We start from the raw sequence: 22,368 nt of genomic DNA on the forward strand, positions 1-22,368 counted from the left end.
TTTGCAATATACTTACTTCTCTTTTGTTAAGAGAGGATGAATCTTGTAACATCTCTATAATAATTGGCAACAGCTCACCAACCCACTTTCTCATTTCAACTCCACCAACCTGAGATATAACAATCAAACAATTGTTAATTTGACCTGTACAGTTCATAAGAATTTCTACCATTTGTTAGCAGTCATGGGATTTTGATTGGTGCAATTTAAGTTACAGTAATTCATCCTTACCTGCGATAATTCACCAATTGCAGCCAAGACGTTGATGACTACGTTTGGATTGGCATCAGATTCAGTTAGTTTTGGTATCAAAGCCTGTGAATGTATATACATTATAAGATTTCTCCACAACATACTATAAAATAGTACTATTTATATTTGATTTGAATGCAGTATTATAAGGTAAAGACAGAGCCCAACAAAGGCTTAACTCTTCCACAATGGCATAACGCAGGGTACAAAGGCTTCTGGTTTGGTCCTCCAACGCTACATAGTTGCATTGGTCTGCTCATGCTCTTAGGCATGGAGTTTAGCCAGTGAGCGCTCATAGCGGTGTATGCCAAAGCTCTCCTACAACATTCTCTAAAACGTTTGTATAGTCACAAGCCATTTCTATTATAAAAAAAATCTAGTATTTTAGGAGAATTACTAGTGGCGCATAATTCATTTTATACCTTGACTATTGGCTCCATATAAGGTCGTATAAGTCGAGGCGCATTTGACACAAGATGACCTAACATCCTGGCACTCTGCTCCTTGTTACGTCCGACACCACTATGCTCAAGCTCAGTCAGTATCTGTTACAGTAAAGCAATAAGATATAAGCAAGAGAAAAAAATGTATATATTCATGCTTTTGAATACAATAGTGTTCATATCTGTGGGATACTTAAATGTATAGATGCAATAATGGACACCCCTTAACTGACAAATGGAACATTCTATACAGTTGTAAGCCTCTGTTATACAAGAGAATGCCTTGACTGTCCCATTATTCATATAGGGGTATAAATCATTGAAAATACCTGAATAAGCGTCTTTCTAAGAGAGGGCATGACAAAGGCAGGGTTCATGTTACTAAGGCGACCAATCATGCACATGGCAAGCTCACGAATTTCAAACACTTCATCGTTCTTCGCAACAAAGAGGGCGCTTAGGTTCTCAGCCTGTGCAAGGTGCCCGTCAAATCGTTCATCAAGTGATGCTAGAACGCAATAACGGATGTCAGGATCTGAAAGATTATCAAATTTGATTCAAGTAGCCCTTATTAAAAAAAATAAAAACAAAGTAAAAACAAGACACAAACAGAAAAGAAATTTACATACTACTGTAATTAACATACAAATTTACATACTAATTAACATACAAATTTACATACCTGTGTCAGTAATAGCAACCATGAGAAGCTTGTTAAGAACATCAGCAACAACTTGGGTGTTTGTGGTACTCATAGAGTGTGGAGGACGCGAGCCCCGAAACTGAAATAACAAGAAAACTATATTAATATTATGTTATTACTTTATTGTGGTATGAAAATACTTTTTATTGTATATATTTTTTACCTAGTTCTCAAATATGTATTAAAGATGTATTGTCCATATGAAAAATAATTTTGTATTTTTATTTTTTAATAGGCCATTTTAATGTCACATAATAATGCCACTTATGACCAAAAATTGGATCTAAACAAAATTGATTTACCTGAAAAAATTTTTTTCTACAAAAGTGATTAACTTTATTAAAACTACAAAATAACCTATTCAAAGCCTGATAATAATTAATCTTCATTTGTTTTTAGGAGACAATACATCTTTAATAGAAAAAAAAAAATTCTTACGTGAATTGAAGGCTGTAACAACCGTGAGCAAGTTCGAGCTGCCTCCATTCGGATTTCTTTATGCTCAAATGCCAGAAACTGATCTGCACAGTGGCGCACAAACTGGGTCAACGAATGACCTTCAAAGTCAAAGGTACCGAGTGTCTGTAGAGCCAGGACCATGCTGCTACTGTCAAAGCTTTCTGGTTGGCTGGAGGGATCTACACAATAAAAACCAAAGGTTATTAAGGAACAACAAAATATATTAAAAATGTATTGTCCCAGTAAACAAAAAAATTGTTAATTGAAATAATTTGTTTGTTAAATCAGGGAGTGAAATTACACTCTTCGCTGGTTAAATACACCATTTTCATGTCACATAATAGTTATTATTAATAAATATATAAATATTAAACTATTTACCTGAAAAAAAAATTTTAATTTAAAGCAAAGATTGTCTTGATTGAATTGCACCCTTTATTTTGTCATTTTATAAGCGAAAACAATGTTTTGTTTTTTTTTTTACGGAAAAAAAGAAGAAAAAAAAGAAGACAAAGAACAAGAAAAACATCACACAAAACCAGGCAGAGACAGGATTCCTAAAAAGCGAACTTAATCACTATCTACAATAGTAGGTCTCCAATTGCACTGATTGTATAAAATACAACAGAAATTCTCTACTACTGTACTATACTACAATCATATGGTTATCGTATGGCTTACTTATAGGTGTTGGCGGTGAGGTAAAACCCTTAGGAGTGCCAGGATGTCGCAGTGGTTTATTCATCAGAACTAACGACAGCATTTTCAGTAGGCCATCTTGAATATCCTTTTTGAGGTTTGGTATCTTCTGAGCTAAATCGTGTAATGATGCAGTCAACGCTGGACTATACAAAAATATAAACAAAACTTCAACAAAAATTTAATTCTGTTCCCTCCTCCGCTCATATAATCTCTCAGGTTGTTTCTCTAAACAATGATAGGGGCTGACAAAAGGTAGATCCTATAATATCATTTATAGATACAAAATAAATGGTACGTCTAGTACCGCGAATTATTATTAATATTATAAACATTGTTACATACCTGAGGCCCACAGCCAACATAGGTTCAAGAAGATCTTTAATATCATTTATAATGCTAGTTCCCACTGCTTTGGCTAACATACTGATACATGTAAACACAGCTGGGTCTACTGGTGTACTCTTGTGCTTTCGACTGTAAACAAAAGAAAATGTATATATTAAGGTCTTCAAGCTTAACTGGAAACGGAGAATTAAAATTAGGCCCTCCACGGACCCACAGCAGTCAGCAGTGCAGCGCCTACCAGATCAGCATACTGGGAGACGATCCCCTATTTTTTTTTAAGAGTGTAGCAAGTTCTTTAATGTGCACTATGAGGCCAACAGCTTTACATCCATCCAAAGGACGAGGCAATGAGAATGAAGCATAAGGATACAATCAGTATGGTAGAGATAGGCTCGAACCCATGCCCATTACATGCTAGTCCAATATTATCATTACACCATCACTCTCCGGTGTATACAGCACCCGACGCAATTCCCAGACTGTCTCCCATCCAGAATGCAATAAACCCAACGTTGCTTAACTTTGGTAATTTGACAAGTGCCGGTGTTTCAACGCTGTATGGGCGTATATAATAGATAATAGTAAAATCGAATAAATTTATGATGTAAATTTAGAGAGTTTCTTCTTACTTGTAAGTGTGTTCCTTATTTGGCAAGCTCGTCTTGATCACATCTAGGATCTTGCGTACATTTTCCTGTGAAATGTTTGCTTTAGCAGCCACGGCAAGTAACCCAAGCGCTTGAAAAGCGCTCGACCTCTCACGTTCCTGTCGGTTAAGAAAAAGGTTTTCTGATAACTAAAACATTATTTCAGGAGATAATTTCTCAGCAATCGAAAAGTAAACTTCTCAGTTTTGTTGACAGAAGGTTGGAATTTATTGTCATTCTATTTTTTTAATTTCTAAAATCATTTTTTTATAACTAAAATGTAATACCCTTCGAAGGCATCCAAGGAAATAAGCCATAGTTTCTTCAAGATACCTGCAAAATAAAATTGATGGATATTTGTTTGATTTGATCATTTTATACATGAAAGAAACAACAGAACCCCTCTTTTGGGACATAGTGTACCTATTCAGAGGATACCTCCACCTGAAAACAACGATTGTTTTGACACTATTGTATGGCCAACCCTATTATGGTGTTCCTTTACTTAATTACATTACTCAAATTTACGTTCATTTATATGGATGGCAAGCTACCCTTTCTTCTCAGTTAAAACTGACCAATCAGATGTCAGAACAAGACAACAGAATTAGCCACATCATTCTAAAGTGTCAATCTTTATACTTACTTGCCAGCAACAAAAGCCTGAGGTTGAAAAGCTGCAAGTCTTGGTAGAACCGTTAATAACATCTGTTGTATCTGAGAGGAACGGCTGCTCCGATATTTAAGTACCTGTTTGCATACCTACAAAAAGAATAGGAGGCGATGGTGAAATATACTCAACAGCAAACCATAGGATATACCTAGTGGTATTTTTTATGGGTGAGTGACCGAGCGGTTAAGACCGTAATTACGTAGCCATAACTTTGGCAAAGGTTCGAGGCTTACTCGCTCCATGGTTCTGGTGGTAGAACGAGTCTTCTCAGATATTAAGGACAATAATCCGTATGTCCAGTGTACACATCTAGCTCATGTGCACTTTAAAGAATCTAGTACATCTTTCGAGACAAGTAGGGGGTTACCCCGGTGTACTAGTACATCACAGCCATATACTGTACAGTGTGACTGGGCCCTATGGGAGACCAGTATTTGACTGAAGAGGTCGCCCAGTATAAATAAAATAGTTCAATTCAATTCATGGTCAACTCTCCAAAACTGGACACCATCATTCAAGGGTGTTAGTCCAGTGAACTGGTTCACACAAAGCCCCTGTTTTAGGGCAAATACTGGCTATTACTACAGGTATTACTATACTGCTTATAGGACAGTGATTACTTTACTATTGGTAATCCTTGCCAAAAGACTAAAATAAAAAAAAATAAAACTCAAAGGGCCACAAGGTCTGATTTTCCTTTATATAAAAAGTTCACTTACACAATCAAACTTCTCTTCCATGAGTTCACGACAGTACCTGCTCTGAACAAAGCGGGGTTTCTGAGATGCATTTGCGTGAATCACGGACAATGGTTTGAGGGAGTATAGCGGTTGAAACGTGTTTACCATGCTACCTGTGGGATGGTAACGAGAACGCAGTCCCATCTGTCCAGAATCCTGTGCAAAATAATAATAAATAATATTGAGGTTAAAAATATTAAATTGTTAAAGATATATTTTTCGCATGAAAAATAATTTTGTTGTTGAATATGCCATTTTAATGTCACATAATAGTTATCCACTTTGACCAAAAATTGGATCTAACAACATTTATTTACCTGAAAAAAATGGTCAAAATGGCTGCCAGCCAATGGATTTTTGGTTGAATTTAACCATATATTATGTTATTTTATAAGTGAAATTTTGCTTTTTTCGGTTTTTTTTTCTATGGAAGTGTTTAACTTTATTAAAACTACAAAATAACCTATTCAAAGCCCGATTTAATTAATCTTCTTTTTTCATGTTTTTAGGGGACAATACAAAAACTACAATACATTCAGATTTAAAAGATAAGTGTACATACCCGTAGAAGACTCTCTTGTGAAGACTGCTGTTGCGATAACTCCTCCATTTCTTGACGCATACGCTAAGACGAAGACAAAACAAATCTGATTTATCATTAAATTCAATCTTTTCTTTTGCCTATATTTAACTTTTTCGTTTCAAGAACACATAACTGTTTTAATTTATATCTACTAACTTTAAATCTATTAATCCATTGATATAAATGAATATACTTTTTTTCCTCCTTTCAATGTATAATTTTGTTCATGTTTGTTCATCATTACTGGTTGTGATACTTTATTGTTGTATTTCTTTCATACGGCCTTGTGGATGGTTTTTTTTCACTTTTTTTGTAAACGATTATTTTTATTATTTTCATAGAGTGTCCAGAAAGTCCATAGAGAAAATTTTACTTTGACTTTCTTTTATTATAAAGTTTATTAGCCACCTGGACAAGTATGCAAATTAGAGAAAATGTTGAATACTGTTACCTCTCCGTCGATGCTACTATGCCGAATAAGTTCATTAATAATGAGGAGATAACCATGTACTTTATCATCTCGTGTTAGTCCCTTCTCTTTCGCACCTATTTCCTGTAAGCCTTTCTCTGCTTCTTCATATGTTTGCTGAAAATATATTTAAATAGTTTAAAATTTTAAAAAGATTTTAATAAAACTACAGTAGAACTAGAAACGGGGACACCTTATTCGGGGTATCCACCTAGGAGGTGATCTTAGTGTTAATCTCTGTCTACACTATCAAACTAATTTGACAAAAAAGTGTGATGTACCCAAAAATGTTAGTGCTTTGTTAAATATGGTAGTGATATGATATCATCATGTCCATATATGGGCACATCACATTTTTTTGTCACACAAAGTTTGATAGTTTAGACAGAGCTTTAAAAGATATATTGTCCCTCATTTGATTCACTAGAAAGAATCACCTAATAGGAGTGATCACCTCAATAGAGGGGTCACCCCTATTCATTAAGTGCTTTACTTAATGGTACCATCTAAAAGAAAATTATATTAAAATGCCATCTCTTTTTTAATTTCCGTCAATTTGCAGTTTCAACAACTTCATTTATTTAATTCAAAAAGATGACCTATAAATGTCTTTACAGAGGTTCATGTTGCCTACCTTATACCATTGCGGTTTTTGCATTTCTTTAATTTCTCTTTGAGCAGTCAGTTCCAAACAAGCACGTAGCGCTGAAACAGCGCCCTCACGTATACCTTGCTACAAAATAGAGATAATATTAAATGTAAATTTTATTTAAAATTCCATATCATTTCTAGGCATTCAGAAATTTTGTATCAATTTTAAAGTAGAGGGGGAGGGAGAGTAGTGTTTTGAATTAATATTAGGAAAAGGATTAATATTTTGGCACATATGCTGTTTCATACGTATCATACTTTACATACTATATATAATACTATAGCTTGAAATGTTGGCTGGTGGAATAACATAAAAAAAGACAATAAATACAGACTTGGGGAAAGTCTAGGGGGAGAGGTGTAATGGAGAAGGGGTGTATATGTGTGAGGGTGTACTTAATATACTGTACCTTAGGATCTCTGATAGCATTGAATATATTGTCAAAGAAGGACTGGACTTGTTGAAAGAAGAACGTTGGTGCATTGATTGCTAGCTCCTTTAAAACTAACACCTACAAAAAAAAAAGGAAAATCAGTAAAAAAAAAGCATCATTGTTATAGAAAACAGAGAAAATTCAGATAAGGCCTTCTCAGGCCCAAGCATACAGTATTTCAAACAAATCAGGTTTTCCTTTGGACAAACAGAACACACATACAAATTACATAACGTGTGTGCACATAAAAACTCACTGCTGCTAGTCTTCGAGCTTCGTGTCTTTCTTCCGAAAGCCGTTCCAATGCTCTGCGTACTTCAAACTCTACGTACTCCGGAGTGAACGTTCCACCGGCAAGCGCGAGTCGTCCAACTGCTTTGGATGACATCTCCATGACTCCGACATCATTGCAAGGCAATGTGTAGTTGCGCAGGTAGTTGGCAAACCGCCCTAGACGAGTCGTGTTGCCGCCATCTATACCAATTAAGCTCACTAGAGAAAAAAAATACTTACAGTAACAGTTAATTAGTTGTTTTTTTTATCATTGTTTATTAGAATTCTTAAAATATAGAAAAATTCTCATTTAATATACAATATATAAGGAGAGGGTGTGGTGGAAAAGGAGGGGTGGCGGTGTGGTGGAGGAGGAGGTTGGGTGAGGTGGAGAAGGAGTGGGTGGCAGTGTGGTGGAGAAGAAGGGGATGGTGGTATGGTGGAAAAGGAGGAGGTTCGGGTGTGGTGTAGCCACATCAACTGGCACCACTGGATCCACCTATGATACATACACTTAAATTAGTGTAATCATTTACCAATGGCAATGACTCCGCCCTTTTTCTCATTAACATCTGTGCTAGACACAAGTTGCACTATATTGTGATCCAGCGTTGTCATGAAAGAATTGTATTCTTCAGCCGATACTTCCCGCAGTTCCGTGGTCACATAGTGTTGGAGGTTTTTAGCCGCTTTATTGCGTACTTCATCGTTACGACTTTTTAAACCGCTGACAAATTGTTGCATCATCATCTTGTTGGGCAGGTTTGTTTTTTAATAAAGAATCTGAAAAAAAGAGCATGTCAATTGAAAGGGTGCATTTTAATTCAAATTAAAAGTGGCGATTTTATTTTATGATTCTAATCTATTCTAACTAGGCCTAAGCTTTATTTTCCATTTCCATGGTATGGATTTCCGCTAAGTGTTACGGATGGAATTAATAGGCATACTAACTACTAGACCTGCTAGTGTCTACAGCTACGATTGGTTTGGCTAACATATGCATTCATGATTAGCCTAGGCCTGCCCTGGGTCCTAGCTAGGTAGGGCCTAAACTAGTACTAGTAGTAGGCCTAGGCCTAGGTCTGTAAATATCAAACAAACACTTTCAAATTAATTTTTTTTACTATTGTAAAGAAACATAGGCTTCATATACCTTTGTTTCAATTGGCATTTTATCAGTATAGAATGTCCAATACTAATAATATTATACTATTATCGTAAATGATGGTAGGCCTAGGCTAGGCCAAATTGTCACAGAAACAAGAGGCCAACAACCCGTTCTTTGCCCCACCGCCGCATGTACGACGATCGACGACGAAATAATAAGTGGCGAAATAAAAAAATAGCAAGAACTTCAATAGCGCCCCCTCTAGCTATGAAGACTTTTTTTTCATTCATGCGCGATATCTTGAATACTTTTGCCCAAAAACAGATATTTTAATAAATATTATTGTTGTGTTGAAATTAGGCAGACATCAAATTGCACTGTACTCGATGGATAATTGTTTTTATTTGTATTTGCTTTGACTTTCTAACCCCTAGACAAAAACATGTAAGGCGATTGTGGCGTGTCATACTCTATTCAAGAAATTTGGAAAAATCCAAAATTCTGCAAGAAGGTCAGAGGCGCGCCGAGTAAGGAAATAATTAATCTAGGATAGGGCCTAAATGTTATTTTAATATCATTTTTGTGTGAAAACAATGGCGGGGCGAGAAACATATGCCGATGAAAAGAAAAATGGGTATTCTTCACAGTCTGCAAACAATTCAAAAGACAATGACGGCAAGCCTAGGGCTAGGCCAACCAACTCCAACAACGTGTTCGCAGTAAGCAGTTACATTCTCGCTTTACGACCGTGGTCGTTCAGTGCTTCGCTTACGCCTGTTTTTTTAGGGAGTGCCTTGGCCTATAAGGTAACAGATCTATGGAATCTTCACCAGGGATTTTTAGCATGCATGGCTGTTCTTTCAGTTCACGGCGCTGGAAATTTAGTGAACACTTACTGTGATTTTAGAAAAGGAATTGACAGTAAACGCAGTGATGATCGAACGCTGGTTGATGGGATTTTGAAACCGAACAATGTTGCAACATTTGGAGCAATTTTATACGCTGTTGGATGTTTGTGTCTTGCGATTCTGGTCATGATATCGCCTGCTAAATTGGAACAGATTGCGCTTGTGTTTTTCTGCGGACTTTCTGGATCGTTTTTATACACGGGTGGCATCGGTTTTAAATACGTAGCTCTAGGTGATGTCATTATTTTAATAACATTCGGTCCGCTTGCTGTTGTGTTCACGTTCCTTGTTCAAGTCGGGCACTTCTCACTTGCGCCGCTACTATATGCTATACCGCTGGCGCTGAACACAGAGGCAATATTGCATAGTAATAATACTAGAGATATGAACCTAGACAAGATATCAAAAGTGGTAACCATAGCTATTCTTCTTGGCCGAACTGGTTCTTACGCCTTGTACGTTCTGCTCTTGTTCGTTCCATATTTGATGTTCGCTGTTTTGGCATTCAACTTCTCCAAGAGTTTCTTCCTTCCACTTCTAACTTTACCAATGGCGTTTAAACTCGAAAAGGATTTTCGAAGGAATGTTTTGAAAGAAATGCCACAAAGGACTTCGAAGTTGAATTTGGCTTTTGGATTACTTTACGTGGCTAGTGTCATGTTCAGTGGGACATTGCCGGGCATTGGGTAGAATTGAGGGCGGCATTTAATTCTGTTCCAGCAAGACTCGGAGAAAGAAAAATTCAATGATTTCACTTGCCAGGATTAGCCAATTGTTCTTTTTCTAAATTGAGATAAACTTGAATCGAACCAAATACAAAATGTATAAAAACAAGCATCAAGCTTGTTTACCACTTTGTAAAATGTTCTTTTGAAATTTGTTTTCACTTTCAAGATTTTTTTAATTACATTCTGTAACAACTAATTTAAAACGATCCAAATAAATTAAAATTATTAATAAAGTTATTATTATAAAGTTCTTTACATTTTACTATTTGTTGTGAATTTCATTCAACTAATACATTGATTTTATAATTTTACAGAACATAATTTCTTTTACAATATTAATATTGTGTTCTTGTCATTTGTTTTTACAGTACTGTACAATGAACAAAATAGTTTTAATCTAGCAGAGTGTTTAATATTAAGCATCTTAAAAGTACTGACAGACAAAAAAATACTGCAAAAAAGAAGGTGTATTCTTTTATGAACAATAATTATTTATTCCTTTTTATACTGTTAATTACAATTCACTGCATTCAAATTCCTCAAATTCAAAAGATAAATGGTAGAGTTAAATTAAAGTTAACGATTGCCCATCACATACTAACGAAACAATGTTAATTACAGTAGGCATTAAGTGACTGAAAGAACACAGTCAATGCAAGATGGAAAATTAAATTGCACAAAGTGTACTGTTTCTTTAAAAACATCTTTTACTGCAATCGCTCTTCAACATACAATCCTTTAGCTGTTGATTTCAGATTATGTGTATTGTCCATGAATTTCAGGGTTAAGAGAACTAAACTGCAAGAATAACTAACCTTATAGAAGTTGTATTTAAAACATACAGTAAATTAAATAGAGACTATAAAGTGAACGTAGTAATCTTAATATTTCTGTGACCTGTAATTTGTAATACTTATTTACAGGTATGTATTCTGTACCACAAAATTAACCCATGTCTAATCAAGTTTTGAAAATAATGTAAATGAATATTAATACAAGCTAATTAAAATTTGTCTGTACTATCATCAATTTATGCTCTCGCCTCAACTTCTCCTTTATTATACGACGCCAATAACTTCTTGATCTCTGCAATAGCACGACCTGGGTTCAACCCCTGAAATGAAATTTTAAACTATATTATTTTATTCATATTTAATTTGACATACAATACATAGAATATACAAAATAATGAATGTTTAAGAATTGAATGAAAAGAATATTTTCATGAGTGGAATGGAAAGAATATTTTAATGAGTGGAAAGGAAAGAATAATTTCACAAGTTGAAAGATTGACTGTTTCGAAATCAGAAGAAATTTTAAAATTGATCAATAAGCAAACCTTAGGACAAGTTTTTGTACAATTCATAATAGTATGGCATCTGTATAAAGAGAAGGGGTCTTCTAGCTTAGCTACCCTCTCCTGTTGGTACTCGTCCCTGCTGTCTATCATCCATCGATAGGCCTGCATCAACACTGCTGGGCCTAGATATTTATCACTGTTCCACCAGTAGCTGGGACATGACGTACTGCAACAGGCACACAAAATACATTCGTACAGACCATCCTGAAAGAACAATTTATTGATTTCAGAAATTGAGAAATTATTAAAAATATAAATATATAGTGGAGCTGTAGCTTGGTGGTTAACGCGCTTGCCTTCCAATCTGAGTTCCAATCCTGACCTAGTGCCAGGGTTGTAACTGACTCTTTCAACTCCACTCCCAAATTATAAAGTAGTTTATCCATCCTGTAATTGGCGAATTTTTGATTGCTGTTGGATGCGTATGAAATAAAAAAAATAATTGAAAAATTAAAATGGGTAAAAGTATATGTACATACAGTACAACACAACAGCTGATCGAATAAAAAAAAATGGATAAAAAGAAGAAGAAAAAAATATTCAGTTCTGCATCAAGTCAGTTTTATTTGTAAGGAAAAAATGCTTTATAAAACAGGATTTGAAACGACCTTTGAACACATGACCCTGAGATTGATCGACAAGCTGAGGGATTAGCAAACCACACCTCCAATCATTCAATTCAAGATAAATACAAATATTATATAGACAAGCATCCTCAGAAGAGATTTAGTTCTGTATTTAGTTTAGTTTTTGAGAGTAAAGCTCTGTCTACACATCAATCTTTTATATGCAATGGAAGTAAATATAATAAATGGAAGTAATTATCCTCTGATGAATGAATGAATGAAACTTTACGTGACAAAAAAAATGTTACATCACTACCATATTTGGGCACATTACACTTTTTTCTTCAAACTAGTTTGATAGTGTAGACAGAGCTTTAGATGCATTTATGAGAAAAGACAAATTTCTATAGCTCCTAATAATCTTAAAACCTTACTAATTTTTCTCGATCTTCAATTGATTGAAGGTTTTGTCTCTCTCCATATTTCATATCTCCTTTCTTCTTAAGGTATGGTTCAATGGCTTTATATTGGGCGTAGAAATTACTCATGTCCTACAAAAATAATCAACATTGTTAATTTATTTATTGTAAAAAAGAAGGGGCATCCTAAATCTTTGTTGTAGGTACAAAAAAGTAGCATACAGTAGAACATTTTTGGGGCTCAACAGAAGTTTTCCCTTATTGTACCCCTGAAAAATAATTTTTAAATTTTTTTGTTGAATAATGTCACATAATAGTTATCCACTTTGACCAAAACAAAATTTATTTACCTGAAAAAACTGTAAAAAAAAAAAAAAAAAGCAAAAATGGTTAAATTGGCTGCCAGATAATGGATTTTTGTTTGAATTTAACAATTTACAGTATTATGTTATTTTATAAGTGAAAACAACATTTTTTTTTGCGGAAGTGATTAACTTTATTAAAACTACAAAATAACCTATTAAAATTCTGATTTAATTAATCTTCATTTTTAATGTTTTTGGGGGACAATACATCTTTAATTTTGTTTCTCTTGAATAGGTGTTGGCTGTTGTGCTACAAGTGTCCCCTTACTAGGGGTTTCCCAATGCAGACTGTTTCATTAACACACAACACTGTACTATACTTACTGGTACCAAATCCTTCACTACATACATGTGAGGTAGAGGGTATATCTTTGTTGCCTTACTTTGGTTCGCATCTATTCGACTGAAAGGTAATACAGTAAAATACAAATAAATCCTTATCTACACTATCAAACTAGTTTGACCAAAAAGTGTGATGTGCCCAAATATGGTAGTGATATGCTCAAATATGGCAGTGATATGACAAGTCCATATATGGGCACATCACATAAAGTTTGATAGTGTTGACAGAGCTTTAAATATCACCTTAAAAAATAAGTTGAATATTGATTATAAACCAGTTTATATACTACTGTGCTTTTTGTATGGTGTGTGACTGGATCCAGTGTGGAAACTCTGGAGTTTTCCTAGGCAATGGGATTTCAGATTTCAGAAATTAAAATTATACAGTATAACAAAGTATATAGGCCTACATTTTGTTTCAATGTATAGTAGAAACATAATTTTTTTTAATTACTTTTACTGTATGAATAAATTTCCTTTAATTTGACCTGAAATGACCCAGCTGACCTTTGAACTAAACATTTTCAACTAACCATATGCAGGCTAGTGTGTTAACACCACCTATGTTCATAGCGCATGACCCACATATACCCTCACGACATGACCTTCTAAAGGTCAACGTCGGGTCAATTTCATTCTTGATTTTAATCAGGGCATCAAGCACCATAGGACCACATCTACAAAAAAAAAATATATACAAAATTGAGAAAAAAACAAAATTGAAACACAAGTTTAGAATATATTAGGATGAGATGTTAGATTTGTTGTAGGTCTCGATGAACTATTTATTGTTTTTGTATCAGCATGGTCAACTGTGCCTATATAAAAAACCTTTAAATCCATGCACAGTTGACCACCATGCTGATAGCCGATCCCATTTCTACACCCATTAGGACAACTCCGCAACGTCCAAGAAGCCAGAAACAACTGAGAGTCAACAATTTGTTTTCAAAATATTTGAACTTACGAATTTAAGTCCACATCGTAGACTTGCATTCGTGGCTTATCATCTTGTTTGTCAGGGTCCTGTCATAAAAGAGAGAATATTGTTACCATTTAAAATGTTAAACTACCAACTGAAAACATAGTGTTTGCAAATGTGATTGTATGCACTAAAAAATATTAATACAGTAGTACTATTACACTAGGCCTACATCATAATTTTGAATTTATGAAATATTTACCCATCTGTAAATAGAAAACTGTTTGATTTTCTCTTCATTTTGTTGTTTTTCTGCAGCAGTTTGAGATTGTCTTACTGCCTACAAAATTGAAAAAAACACACACAAAAAGTTTACATTTTTTTTTAAAGTAAATAATGTAATAATAATATATATATAGGCCTAGGGCCTACTACAGACAGTATTTTAATTAGTCCTTGACCTAGGCTATACAATAGAAATATTAGATACGTTTATTAGTTTGGTCCAGCCTTGTTCGGTCTTCTGGTTTAGGCCTAGCCCTAGGCTCGAGTCTAGATTATCTTAGACTTATAACAGAACGCGGCCGGTCGATATTGTGTTATTACCGACAATCATCAGTCTTGATTCTTGGCCTAGAACTAGGCCTAGCTTAAAATCATAAATAAATGTGTACTCTTTATAAAATTATTTTTAAAAACAAACGAATATATTAATTAACTTACATTATACGCAATACTATCAAATCTACGAGACAAAATACGTCCTAAACTGCTCGTCAAGGCCATAATTACATAAAAGTAACGTTCACTGACGTCCACTTTATTCAATTTTTGGACTTCTTGAAAGATGACCTCATTCGACCTCAAATTACATAATCGTGAGTATGGTACGCCACTTATGCATTCAATTAAAAAATATCTAGAATATTGTTTATTACAATAATTTAAATTATTATTTTTGCAGTCTATTTATATATATACAAAACAGCAGCCCGATGTGTACAGTACTTTATGAGAAAACTAATTGTATTGAGTTTTTATTTCGGAAGGGTACTGTAATCTCCATTATGCTATATTATGTCGTTTAAAAAAGGTACCGTAAATCTTCTAATAGTAACCCACACTATAATAGTAAAACCCCCTTCTAATAGTAACCCACCTTATAAGTCAATCTATAATAATAACCCACTACTCTAATAGTAACCCATGGGGGTTAATATTAGAGTCACAAAAACTATTGAAAAAATGACATTTAAATAAAGACTGGTCGTGTATAATGCAGCCATATTTTGAAAACAAGGAGATAATGCATGTTTTGATCTCGGGAGTGGGGAGGATTGAGTGTTTTTGAGTTTATAAAATAAAGTTAGAGTTCAAGCAAATTATTTATTCGTACTGTTTCATTATTTTGCTATGATTTGCTGACCTGAAAAGTTGGGATGGGTTACTATTTTCAGGTGCCTAATTTAAGATTAGTAATAGTAACCCACTACTCTAATAATAACCCCCACCCCCCTTCTAATAGTAACCCACCCTAAAAAACAATCAAAGAATAATAACCCAAGGTTACAATTAGAAGATTTACGGTATAAACTAGACCTACTCTGGTACGTCTATAGCATCCGTTTGACAAAATGCATCTACTGTAGGCCTAGCACACAGTACATTAACGTGTAATCATTTTCAATTTATAGGCCTACAGCGATCAAAATCACAATACAACAGTTTATTAAGAACACTTTGTATTAACGACTACATGGTTACCATATTTATACATTTACCATTAGCTAATAACAACATTTAGTTTAGGTGATTCTTTTTAAGTTCACACCAAACACTCCTTCTATCACCTTATTGTTTTAAATGTTTATAATTTAAATAACATCAAAACTGCTGCTTTTATGTATCTTTTGTAATATCGTTTATCGCATTCTACCACCCAACATCAGAATCTATATACAGTACAAAAGAGCTGTAACGTTGCCGTAATAACAATGCAGCCAATTAACACCCAGGTCATTATGTACGTCACAACACTTGTTGAACTGTGAATTTATATACAAGAGCATCTGACCATCATCAATATAATACAAGATTTTCTAGCAACAATTATACATTTTGGGCTGGAGTTTGAAATTAATGGCCAAGTGTATCCGATGACATAAAAATAAATTCACATTGAATAGTTTTAAATATCACCTTAAGAAGAATTTTTTTATAATTTTCCTCTTCTCATTCCTATCAGAGTTTTGAAAATAATGTATCGTAAACGTATAACAAGCTGGATTGGAATTATTTAAATTTTATTGACAATAGTCGAGCACTCAAGGCATTCTAAGCACCGCAAACTAATCTACTTTTATTCACATACAATAAACAATCAAATAACCACTGCTGGGCCATTCATTCATTCATCATTCTGTTATCAATATTCTGAGAATTTGTATATTGTACATGTCAAAAGAGCTGCACCTAATACAAGAATACATGCACAGTTTTAGTCGCCGACTCCAAATAGTTTCAGTAATGGCCTCTCGAGGATGCGGTACTATGATTACAATGAAAATGGGCTATGACGATGAATTGTGTTTGTCCTCGCCTGCGTGAAATCAAACCTGCAACTTTGCAGCACTGTTGCGTCGTCGGTTCCCACTTGTGATTTCACAATACAGCACGTCGAGTTCTAGTGGGAACCACACTTTAGTACCAAGGTGGTTTACAGTTATAATAATTAATATCATAAATTTCCTAAACAAAAGCAAACTAGTATGCTAAATTAAATAGTAATAAAGAGAGAATATATATATTTACAGTAATAATAATAATAATAATGGAAACAGTATAGTAAATATAAACAATGCACACTGATACAAAAATAGTACATGCAAACAGACAATACACATTTACAACAATATTGTTTTTTTTAAGAAATAAAGCAAGCAGCCATACTGCTTTTTGGTCTTCTTGTTTTTTAACAAAGTTACTTTGTGCTATTTCATCATGAAGCAAAACAAATGGCAAGAAAACATGTTTCATTTGTCTTTTAAAGAATGGATCTTGCTAATGATCTTCAGAGCTGGGCCTAGCTTCATGTTCATAGCGGTCATCAGAAGGTCCTCTTTTAGAAGCATTAAAGCCTGTCCATCAATCTCCTGCGCAAGGAACTCATTAGCATAATCCTTGCAGCCTGGGATAGCATTGATAAAATTGGATACCTGGTGAGGAGTCCATTGCGACGGTTGAGTTGGCAGTTGTTCAGATTCCTCTTCTATGTCCTCTTTGTCCGAATACGCCGCTGGTTCCAACTCGCTTGTCGGAGAAGCATTCCTGGGTGTAGAAAAGGTGGCATCTTCAGAAGGAGTTGAGGAACTCATGGCGCCTTCTGATAATGTAGCAGAGTTTGAGCTTTCATCAACGTCCATGGGTTCTTCAGGTTTGCAAACCTCGTCAAGATCTTCATCATCATCCAGTTCATCTTCTTCCTCTATGTCATCTGCTATCAGCTGTGGAGTCTCAAGATGCTCTAACTGTTGGAAAACAAGTCAAAATGAAAGAGTGAATAGACTTCTTATTATTAGGGTTTCACGCTATGCTTGTCGTGTCAACACTGTTGATCTAGCCCCGGGCCAACACTAATATTCAATACATCAAATGTTAAATGTACACATATACGTATATATAAGTTCACTTGGAAATTACAGGATGGATAAAATATATTTTACTCTAAAATGCCTGAGGCATGGAGTTCTCCCCTTAAAACTCTGGCACTAGGTCAGAATTGAACCCTAAACCTTGGAAGTCAAACATGTTAACCACCAAGCAAAAGTTCAACTATAGTAAATGAAAACAGACAATTTATTTTGTTAGCTTCTTTTCTAGAAACGTTCATTTAGATTTCAGCAACATTTTTAGCCAACTATCTACAGCAAATTTGGAATGTTATCGACTACTTACGTCTTTGCCTTTTTCTGGACGCTGAGTATTAAAAGCCAAGCGGCCATGTTTCACACGAACACCCTTCAGTGGGGCAGCTCTCTTCTTCATCTTCATATTGTGCTTCAGTCTTTCAACATTCAATCGTTTTGGTTTGAAGAGGCCGAGTCGTTTGCTGCAGCCTACGTTGTACCGTTTAGCACAGGCCATTGAACAGAACCGCTTGGATCTCTTGAATTTATTCGGCGCGTCCATCTTGCCGCAAAATTCGCATTTCAGCAGGTCATCTTCTTTTTTTTCTGAAGTGTAAAATTGACATTTATTTTTTTTAATTTCTTGTTTAACCTGGGTTATAAAACCCAACTATCATGTATACGTAGATGTAAGCAGGTGTGTATTAACATAATAACAAAGGAACAAGCCAACATTTTAAAGGAAACGGACATCACATTTTAGAAAAACACAAGAGTGTCCGATTTAGGGAGGTGAATGTACATTACAAGTGTGGTAATGTAGCTTGGTGGTTAACGTTCTTGCCTTCCAGGTCCTAGTGCCAGGGTTGTAACTCCACTCGCTAAGCCTCAAATGAGACTTAGTTTATAAGCATGATAAATTATGAAATAGTTTATCCATCCATCAAGTTACTCGCTGTTGGATGCGTATGAAGAAATAATAATGTGCAAGGTTAATCAAGAAGCCAGAATGATGGGCATGTTTAAAAAGGGAAACAGAAAATGAGGGTAAAGAGAAGAGTGTGTGTTGGGGGCACTTTACCTTCTACTGCAGTGTGGCCATTGCTTTGTGTCTTGCAGGTTTCTTCAGGCAGAGTTTCTTCAACAATTGCAGATCTCGTAATCTTTAAAAAGACAAAATATTAACACACTATACTTTACTTAATTTAAGTTAATTTACTTAATTTAAGTACACTATGAACAAACCAATTTCATATATTTTTTATAATTCATATCCTTCTTATGCAATGGTAAACAGTAAAGTACATCTTTTTGACAAAGAAAATATGCATTGTTTATTAATAATTATAGAAGAAATAAAATAAAAAAACAAATTACCGGAAATGGTTCCGAGGCCTCCTCTATGACGAACCCATCAATTATGTGAGTTAAAACTTGCGGTTTGACTATGGCATGCGGTAAGTCCTTCACCCGGTTCTTGTTCTGAAGAATTGAGGTGGAAGTAGAAGGCCTTGTTGAAGAAGGTGTATTATGTAAAATGTGAGGGGTACTAACTGCATTTCCAGTAGGCATTCTGGTAGGTGGTAGAGTGGTTCGAATAACCATAAAGGGATCAAGATTCTGGCTATATCCGGATGATCGTGGGCTTGAATATCCTATCGGTTTGACGGGCCTAAGGAGATGTCTTGGACGAATCTGCACTGAATTAGCCAGTGGAACAGGTGACTTCATAACTCGAACATGTTTAGGCCTAGCTGTTGATGGTACTTGATAGGCAATATGTGATGTTGGAGGACTTTGAATGGGAATGGCAACAGCAACTGTAGGATTTCCTCTAACGGTATTTGGTGGAAGTGGATTGCCAGTACTTGAGGTTAGCATAACTTGTCGCTGATATGACGTGATTGCTGTTGGGCGCGGGGCTCTCCCATGAGGGTAGCGTACAATGGTTTGTATACGAGGAGAATTCATAGGAATCACTTGATGTCTCGCGGTGTGCGGTATAGTAATCGGAGGGTTAGTTATCATCGACGTTGACTGAACAGGATTGCGTATAATCTGAGAACTCTTGAACATACGAAGATCACTCGGTTGTAAGGGTCGAACTTGAATAGGTCTGACATGTTTACTTGTTGACACATGGCAAATAGGAACACTAGTTGTCGTCCCTGGAGCCCGTACGAACATCGGCGTTCGTGTCGTAGGAATGTTTGCCTGTTGTCGAGAAGGTGGGGCATTAACGATAAGCGTTTGCCTGCTGACCACTGGTTTTTGGCTTATGACCACTTTGTGTTGACCTGGGTCAGCTGGTTGTATGTCTTGAGGGGGTTGTCTTGTGGTCGATGACGTGGGTTGGTCTTTTGGAACACTAGGTCCAGGACCTGAAAAGTTAAGCAAATTAAAATATCAACGATTTCAAATTTGATTCGGTATAAAAAATGTGATGACAAAGACTAAAAATAGAAAGAAATTATACATTGTAAATAAACATATGGCAGAGATTAAAACGATTTGCATGTACACCTAAGCCCTTGGCCTTAGCATGATTTAGGCCTAGCGATATCATATGTTGAGCATTATTATTCATTTAAACAACAAAAATCCCTGTTTGTACAGTACCTTCTGTTCCTGCTCCATTCTTTCCAGATTGAGATTTCTGTTGGGAAAAAACAAAAACAAAATTTTATTATATATAAATCTCCTTCATCAATTCAAGACAAGAACAATAATGGGGAGAGGGCGGGGAAAGGGCCATGACAGGCTAGTCTTCCTTTTAATTTAATAATTAAACCAATTTAATATAGATACCTGTAGTATATATAGGTAGTTACTGGTGTAGTATATTATTATATCACCACAAACAATATTTTAATATAAGACAAAATAAAGTAGGTCTTCGTTAGCCTGTCTCGTCGTCTTGTTGTATACATGTTGCTAGGCCTAGGCAAGGAATCCTTAGCTAGGCCTAGGCCAGTATGCTGATAGATTCAGCAAGCTAGGCTCTCTCTAATTATGCACCACTGACTGCTGCAATGCACCGCCGACCAAACTACCTCAAACAAACCTGCCTGTTGCCAAAGGCAAAGTGATAAGGAAAAGGGGTGTAGGCTAGGCCTAGGCCTAGTAGTAGCCTAGCCTAGCTAGGCCTAGGCCTAACATTTTTTAGTAAAAAAAAAACAACCGACCTTATCACTGTGAAGTCCAAGACTACTGCGCCACGCATTAACATCCATTGAATATGCCAAATTAACAAGTGCTTATTTATACAATGGAAATTTGGACATAATTTACATAAACAATTATAGGCCTAGTATTTTTCTGCAAAACTATACCAACATACGTCTCGGGAGAAAACAAAGCACAACACACAATGCGTTTGTTTGTTTTCAGTGAAGCGCCCTCAACCTTTAGATTAATTACAGATCAAAGATCTGTTTTCTTCAGTGAGGTAAAGCCGAAGCCTTCGGCTATATAAAATCTTTGGTTTTATTACAGAAAAATATTCAATTTTCTTCCCCGTGATTGATCACTAATTTTAAATTCAAAATAAATGAGAGTTTTACAATCGTGCAAACTACAATTTTTGTTTACGTATTAGTGTATAACAAAAATTAAAATTAATAATAAATAAATAATAATTATAAGATTAATTGTTAATACGTTAGTTATTTCCTTTAGAGCCGAAGATAAGAAATAAATTCATTTAGTACGATAATAAATGCATATTTTTTTCATTATTACTTCGCATCGTTGTATTAAATGATTTACCCCCTCAGAGGATCACATAAATTGTTATGACATTTGTGGATGACAGATTGAAAAAAATAAAGTGAAAGAAAAAACAATTAACGCTAAATGGCTGCCATAATAAATACAAACGTAGGTTATTGACCAGATCGTGCCATCGGCAAACAAATTTAATCAGTGATGTAAAGGATTGAGACACGAAATAAATGAAGAGAATGGGAATGGGTGATTAATTGAATGAATTAAATAAACAACGGATTGAAAAAAAAATGAATAAACTCATAATCGGTAATAAAAAGTCACACATTCTGGCTATTGACCAGAGTATGACCTTATCGGCTTCGTGAAGTCTCGCTTATACCCGTATTAATGGGTTGTATAAAGTCAATTTCGATAAACCGTTTCAATTCATATTAGTACTGCGATTTTAAAAAGTGTTTTGATACAGTGGCTTTAAGACACGTGCTGTAAAACAGCTGCAAAAACATGTTACTTATTATAATGGTTATCTGCATATATAGCAGAATGTTCTGTGTGTAATATCTGTTGAATGCAGGCCGGGATTTCTCTCATTCGATTCTCACAGATTTCTTTAGTATTCCAATAATTTTTTCTTTTGGATGATCCAAATATTCTTTGGATCATCCAAAAATGATTTGAAAACTATGCAGAGATTAAATAATTACTAACATTTTTACTAATAATTACTAACATATTTACTATTAATTACTAACCTTTTTACTAATAATTACTAACATTTTTACTAATAATTACTAACCTTTTTACTAATAATTACTAACATTTTTACTATTAATTACTAACATTTTTACTATTAATTACTAACCTTTTTACTAATAATTACTAACATTTTTACTAATGATTACTAACCTTTTTATTAATAAT

At 34.9% G+C, this 22,368-nt stretch overlaps 4 protein-coding genes across 5 annotated transcripts in view; 1 reads left to right on the forward strand and 3 right to left on the reverse strand.

Annotated features, from left to right (window-relative positions):
• The window catches only part of LOC144835888 (serine/threonine-protein kinase mTOR-like), a 59,375-nt gene extending 50,722 nt beyond the window's left edge, over positions 1-8,653 (reverse strand). Inside the window, exons 1-19 of the mRNA XM_078691007.1 lie at positions 8,528-8,653; positions 7,911-8,157; positions 7,358-7,593; positions 7,078-7,179; positions 6,651-6,749; positions 5,999-6,133; positions 5,527-5,589; positions 4,944-5,120; positions 4,198-4,313; positions 3,839-3,884; positions 3,534-3,670; positions 2,902-3,033; positions 2,539-2,702; positions 1,837-2,036; positions 1,378-1,477; positions 1,025-1,230; positions 675-797; positions 232-315; positions 17-109 (exon numbers count right to left, since the gene is read on the reverse strand). Of these exons, the coding sequence (XP_078547133.1) occupies positions 17-109; positions 232-315; positions 675-797; positions 1,025-1,230; positions 1,378-1,477; positions 1,837-2,036; positions 2,539-2,702; positions 2,902-3,033; positions 3,534-3,670; positions 3,839-3,884; positions 4,198-4,313; positions 4,944-5,120; positions 5,527-5,589; positions 5,999-6,133; positions 6,651-6,749; positions 7,078-7,179; positions 7,358-7,593; positions 7,911-8,124 (2,427 nt within the window). The 5' untranslated portion in view covers positions 8,125-8,157; positions 8,528-8,653. The remainder of the gene's footprint in view (positions 1-16; positions 110-231; positions 316-674; positions 798-1,024; positions 1,231-1,377; positions 1,478-1,836; positions 2,037-2,538; positions 2,703-2,901; positions 3,034-3,533; positions 3,671-3,838; positions 3,885-4,197; positions 4,314-4,943; positions 5,121-5,526; positions 5,590-5,998; positions 6,134-6,650; positions 6,750-7,077; positions 7,180-7,357; positions 7,594-7,910; positions 8,158-8,527) is intronic.
• Positions 8,654-8,964: 311 nt separating this feature from the next.
• Positions 8,965-10,373, forward strand: LOC144835906 (ubiA prenyltransferase domain-containing protein 1-like). Its single transcript, XM_078691026.1, has one exon. It carries the CDS (start codon positions 9,076-9,078, stop codon positions 10,078-10,080), a length of 1,005 nt encoding a protein of 334 aa, XP_078547152.1. The 5' UTR covers positions 8,965-9,075; the 3' UTR covers positions 10,081-10,373.
• A 340-nt stretch (positions 10,374-10,713) lies between these two features.
• On the reverse strand, positions 10,714-14,968 carry LOC144835909 (succinate dehydrogenase [ubiquinone] iron-sulfur subunit, mitochondrial-like). Its single transcript, XM_078691030.1, has 8 exons — positions 14,816-14,968; positions 14,355-14,432; positions 14,138-14,196; positions 13,704-13,847; positions 13,153-13,231; positions 12,479-12,595; positions 11,458-11,682; positions 10,714-11,232 (listed from the first exon to the last, which is right to left on the reverse strand). Exons 1-8 carry the CDS (start codon positions 14,876-14,878, stop codon positions 11,149-11,151), a joined length of 849 nt encoding a protein of 282 aa, XP_078547156.1. The 5' UTR covers positions 14,879-14,968; the 3' UTR covers positions 10,714-11,148.
• Positions 14,969-15,797: 829 nt separating this feature from the next.
• LOC144835877 (uncharacterized) lies at positions 15,798-21,062 on the reverse strand. 2 transcript variants are annotated; one of them, XM_078690996.1, is made up of 6 exons: positions 20,904-21,062; positions 20,338-20,374; positions 19,096-20,099; positions 18,800-18,881; positions 18,047-18,324; positions 15,798-17,619 (listed from the first exon to the last, which is right to left on the reverse strand). In XM_078690996.1, exons 1-6 carry the CDS (start codon positions 20,949-20,951, stop codon positions 17,125-17,127), a joined length of 1,944 nt encoding a protein of 647 aa, XP_078547122.1. In that variant the 5' UTR covers positions 20,952-21,062; the 3' UTR covers positions 15,798-17,124. The 2 variants fall into 2 exon arrangements, with proteins under 2 accessions (XP_078547122.1, XP_078547121.1); XM_078690995.1 differs by having other exon boundaries at positions 15,798-17,615; positions 18,040-18,324.
• Positions 21,063-22,368: the final 1,306 nt, after the last annotated feature.

The sequence above is a fragment of the Antedon bifida genome, chromosome 2 (assembly GCF_963402885.1).
Source record: "Antedon bifida chromosome 2, ecAntBifi1.1, whole genome shotgun sequence".
In the NCBI taxonomy this organism is placed as follows: domain Eukaryota; kingdom Metazoa; phylum Echinodermata; class Crinoidea; order Comatulida; family Antedonidae; genus Antedon; species Antedon bifida.

Coding starts and splice junctions, on each gene's coding strand:
- LOC144835906 (XM_078691026.1), top strand. CDS start 9,076: ATGGCGGGGCGAGAAACATATGCCGATGAAAAGAAAAATGGGTATTCT.
- LOC144835909 (XM_078691030.1), bottom strand. CDS start 14,878: ATGGCCTTGACGAGCAGTTTAGGACGTATTTTGTCTCGTAGATTTGAT. Junction 14,197..14,354: donor AGTTTTCTATTTACAGATGG/GTAAATATTTCA, acceptor CTTTTATGACAG/GACCCTGACAAACAAGATGA. Junction 12,596..13,152: donor TAGTGAAGGATTTGGTACCA/GTAAGTATAGTA, acceptor TTATTTTTGTAG/GACATGAGTAATTTCTACGC.
- LOC144835877 (XM_078690995.1), bottom strand. CDS start 20,951: ATGGATGTTAATGCGTGGCGCAGTAGTCTTGGACTTCACAGTGATAAG. Junction 18,882..19,095: donor AGGCCTCGGAACCATTTCCG/GTAATTTGTTTT, acceptor GTCTTTTTAAAG/ATTACGAGATCTGCAATTGT. Junction 17,616..18,039: donor AAAAGGCAAAGACGTAAGTA/GTCGATAACATT, acceptor TCCAACAGTTAG/AGCATCTTGAGACTCCACAG.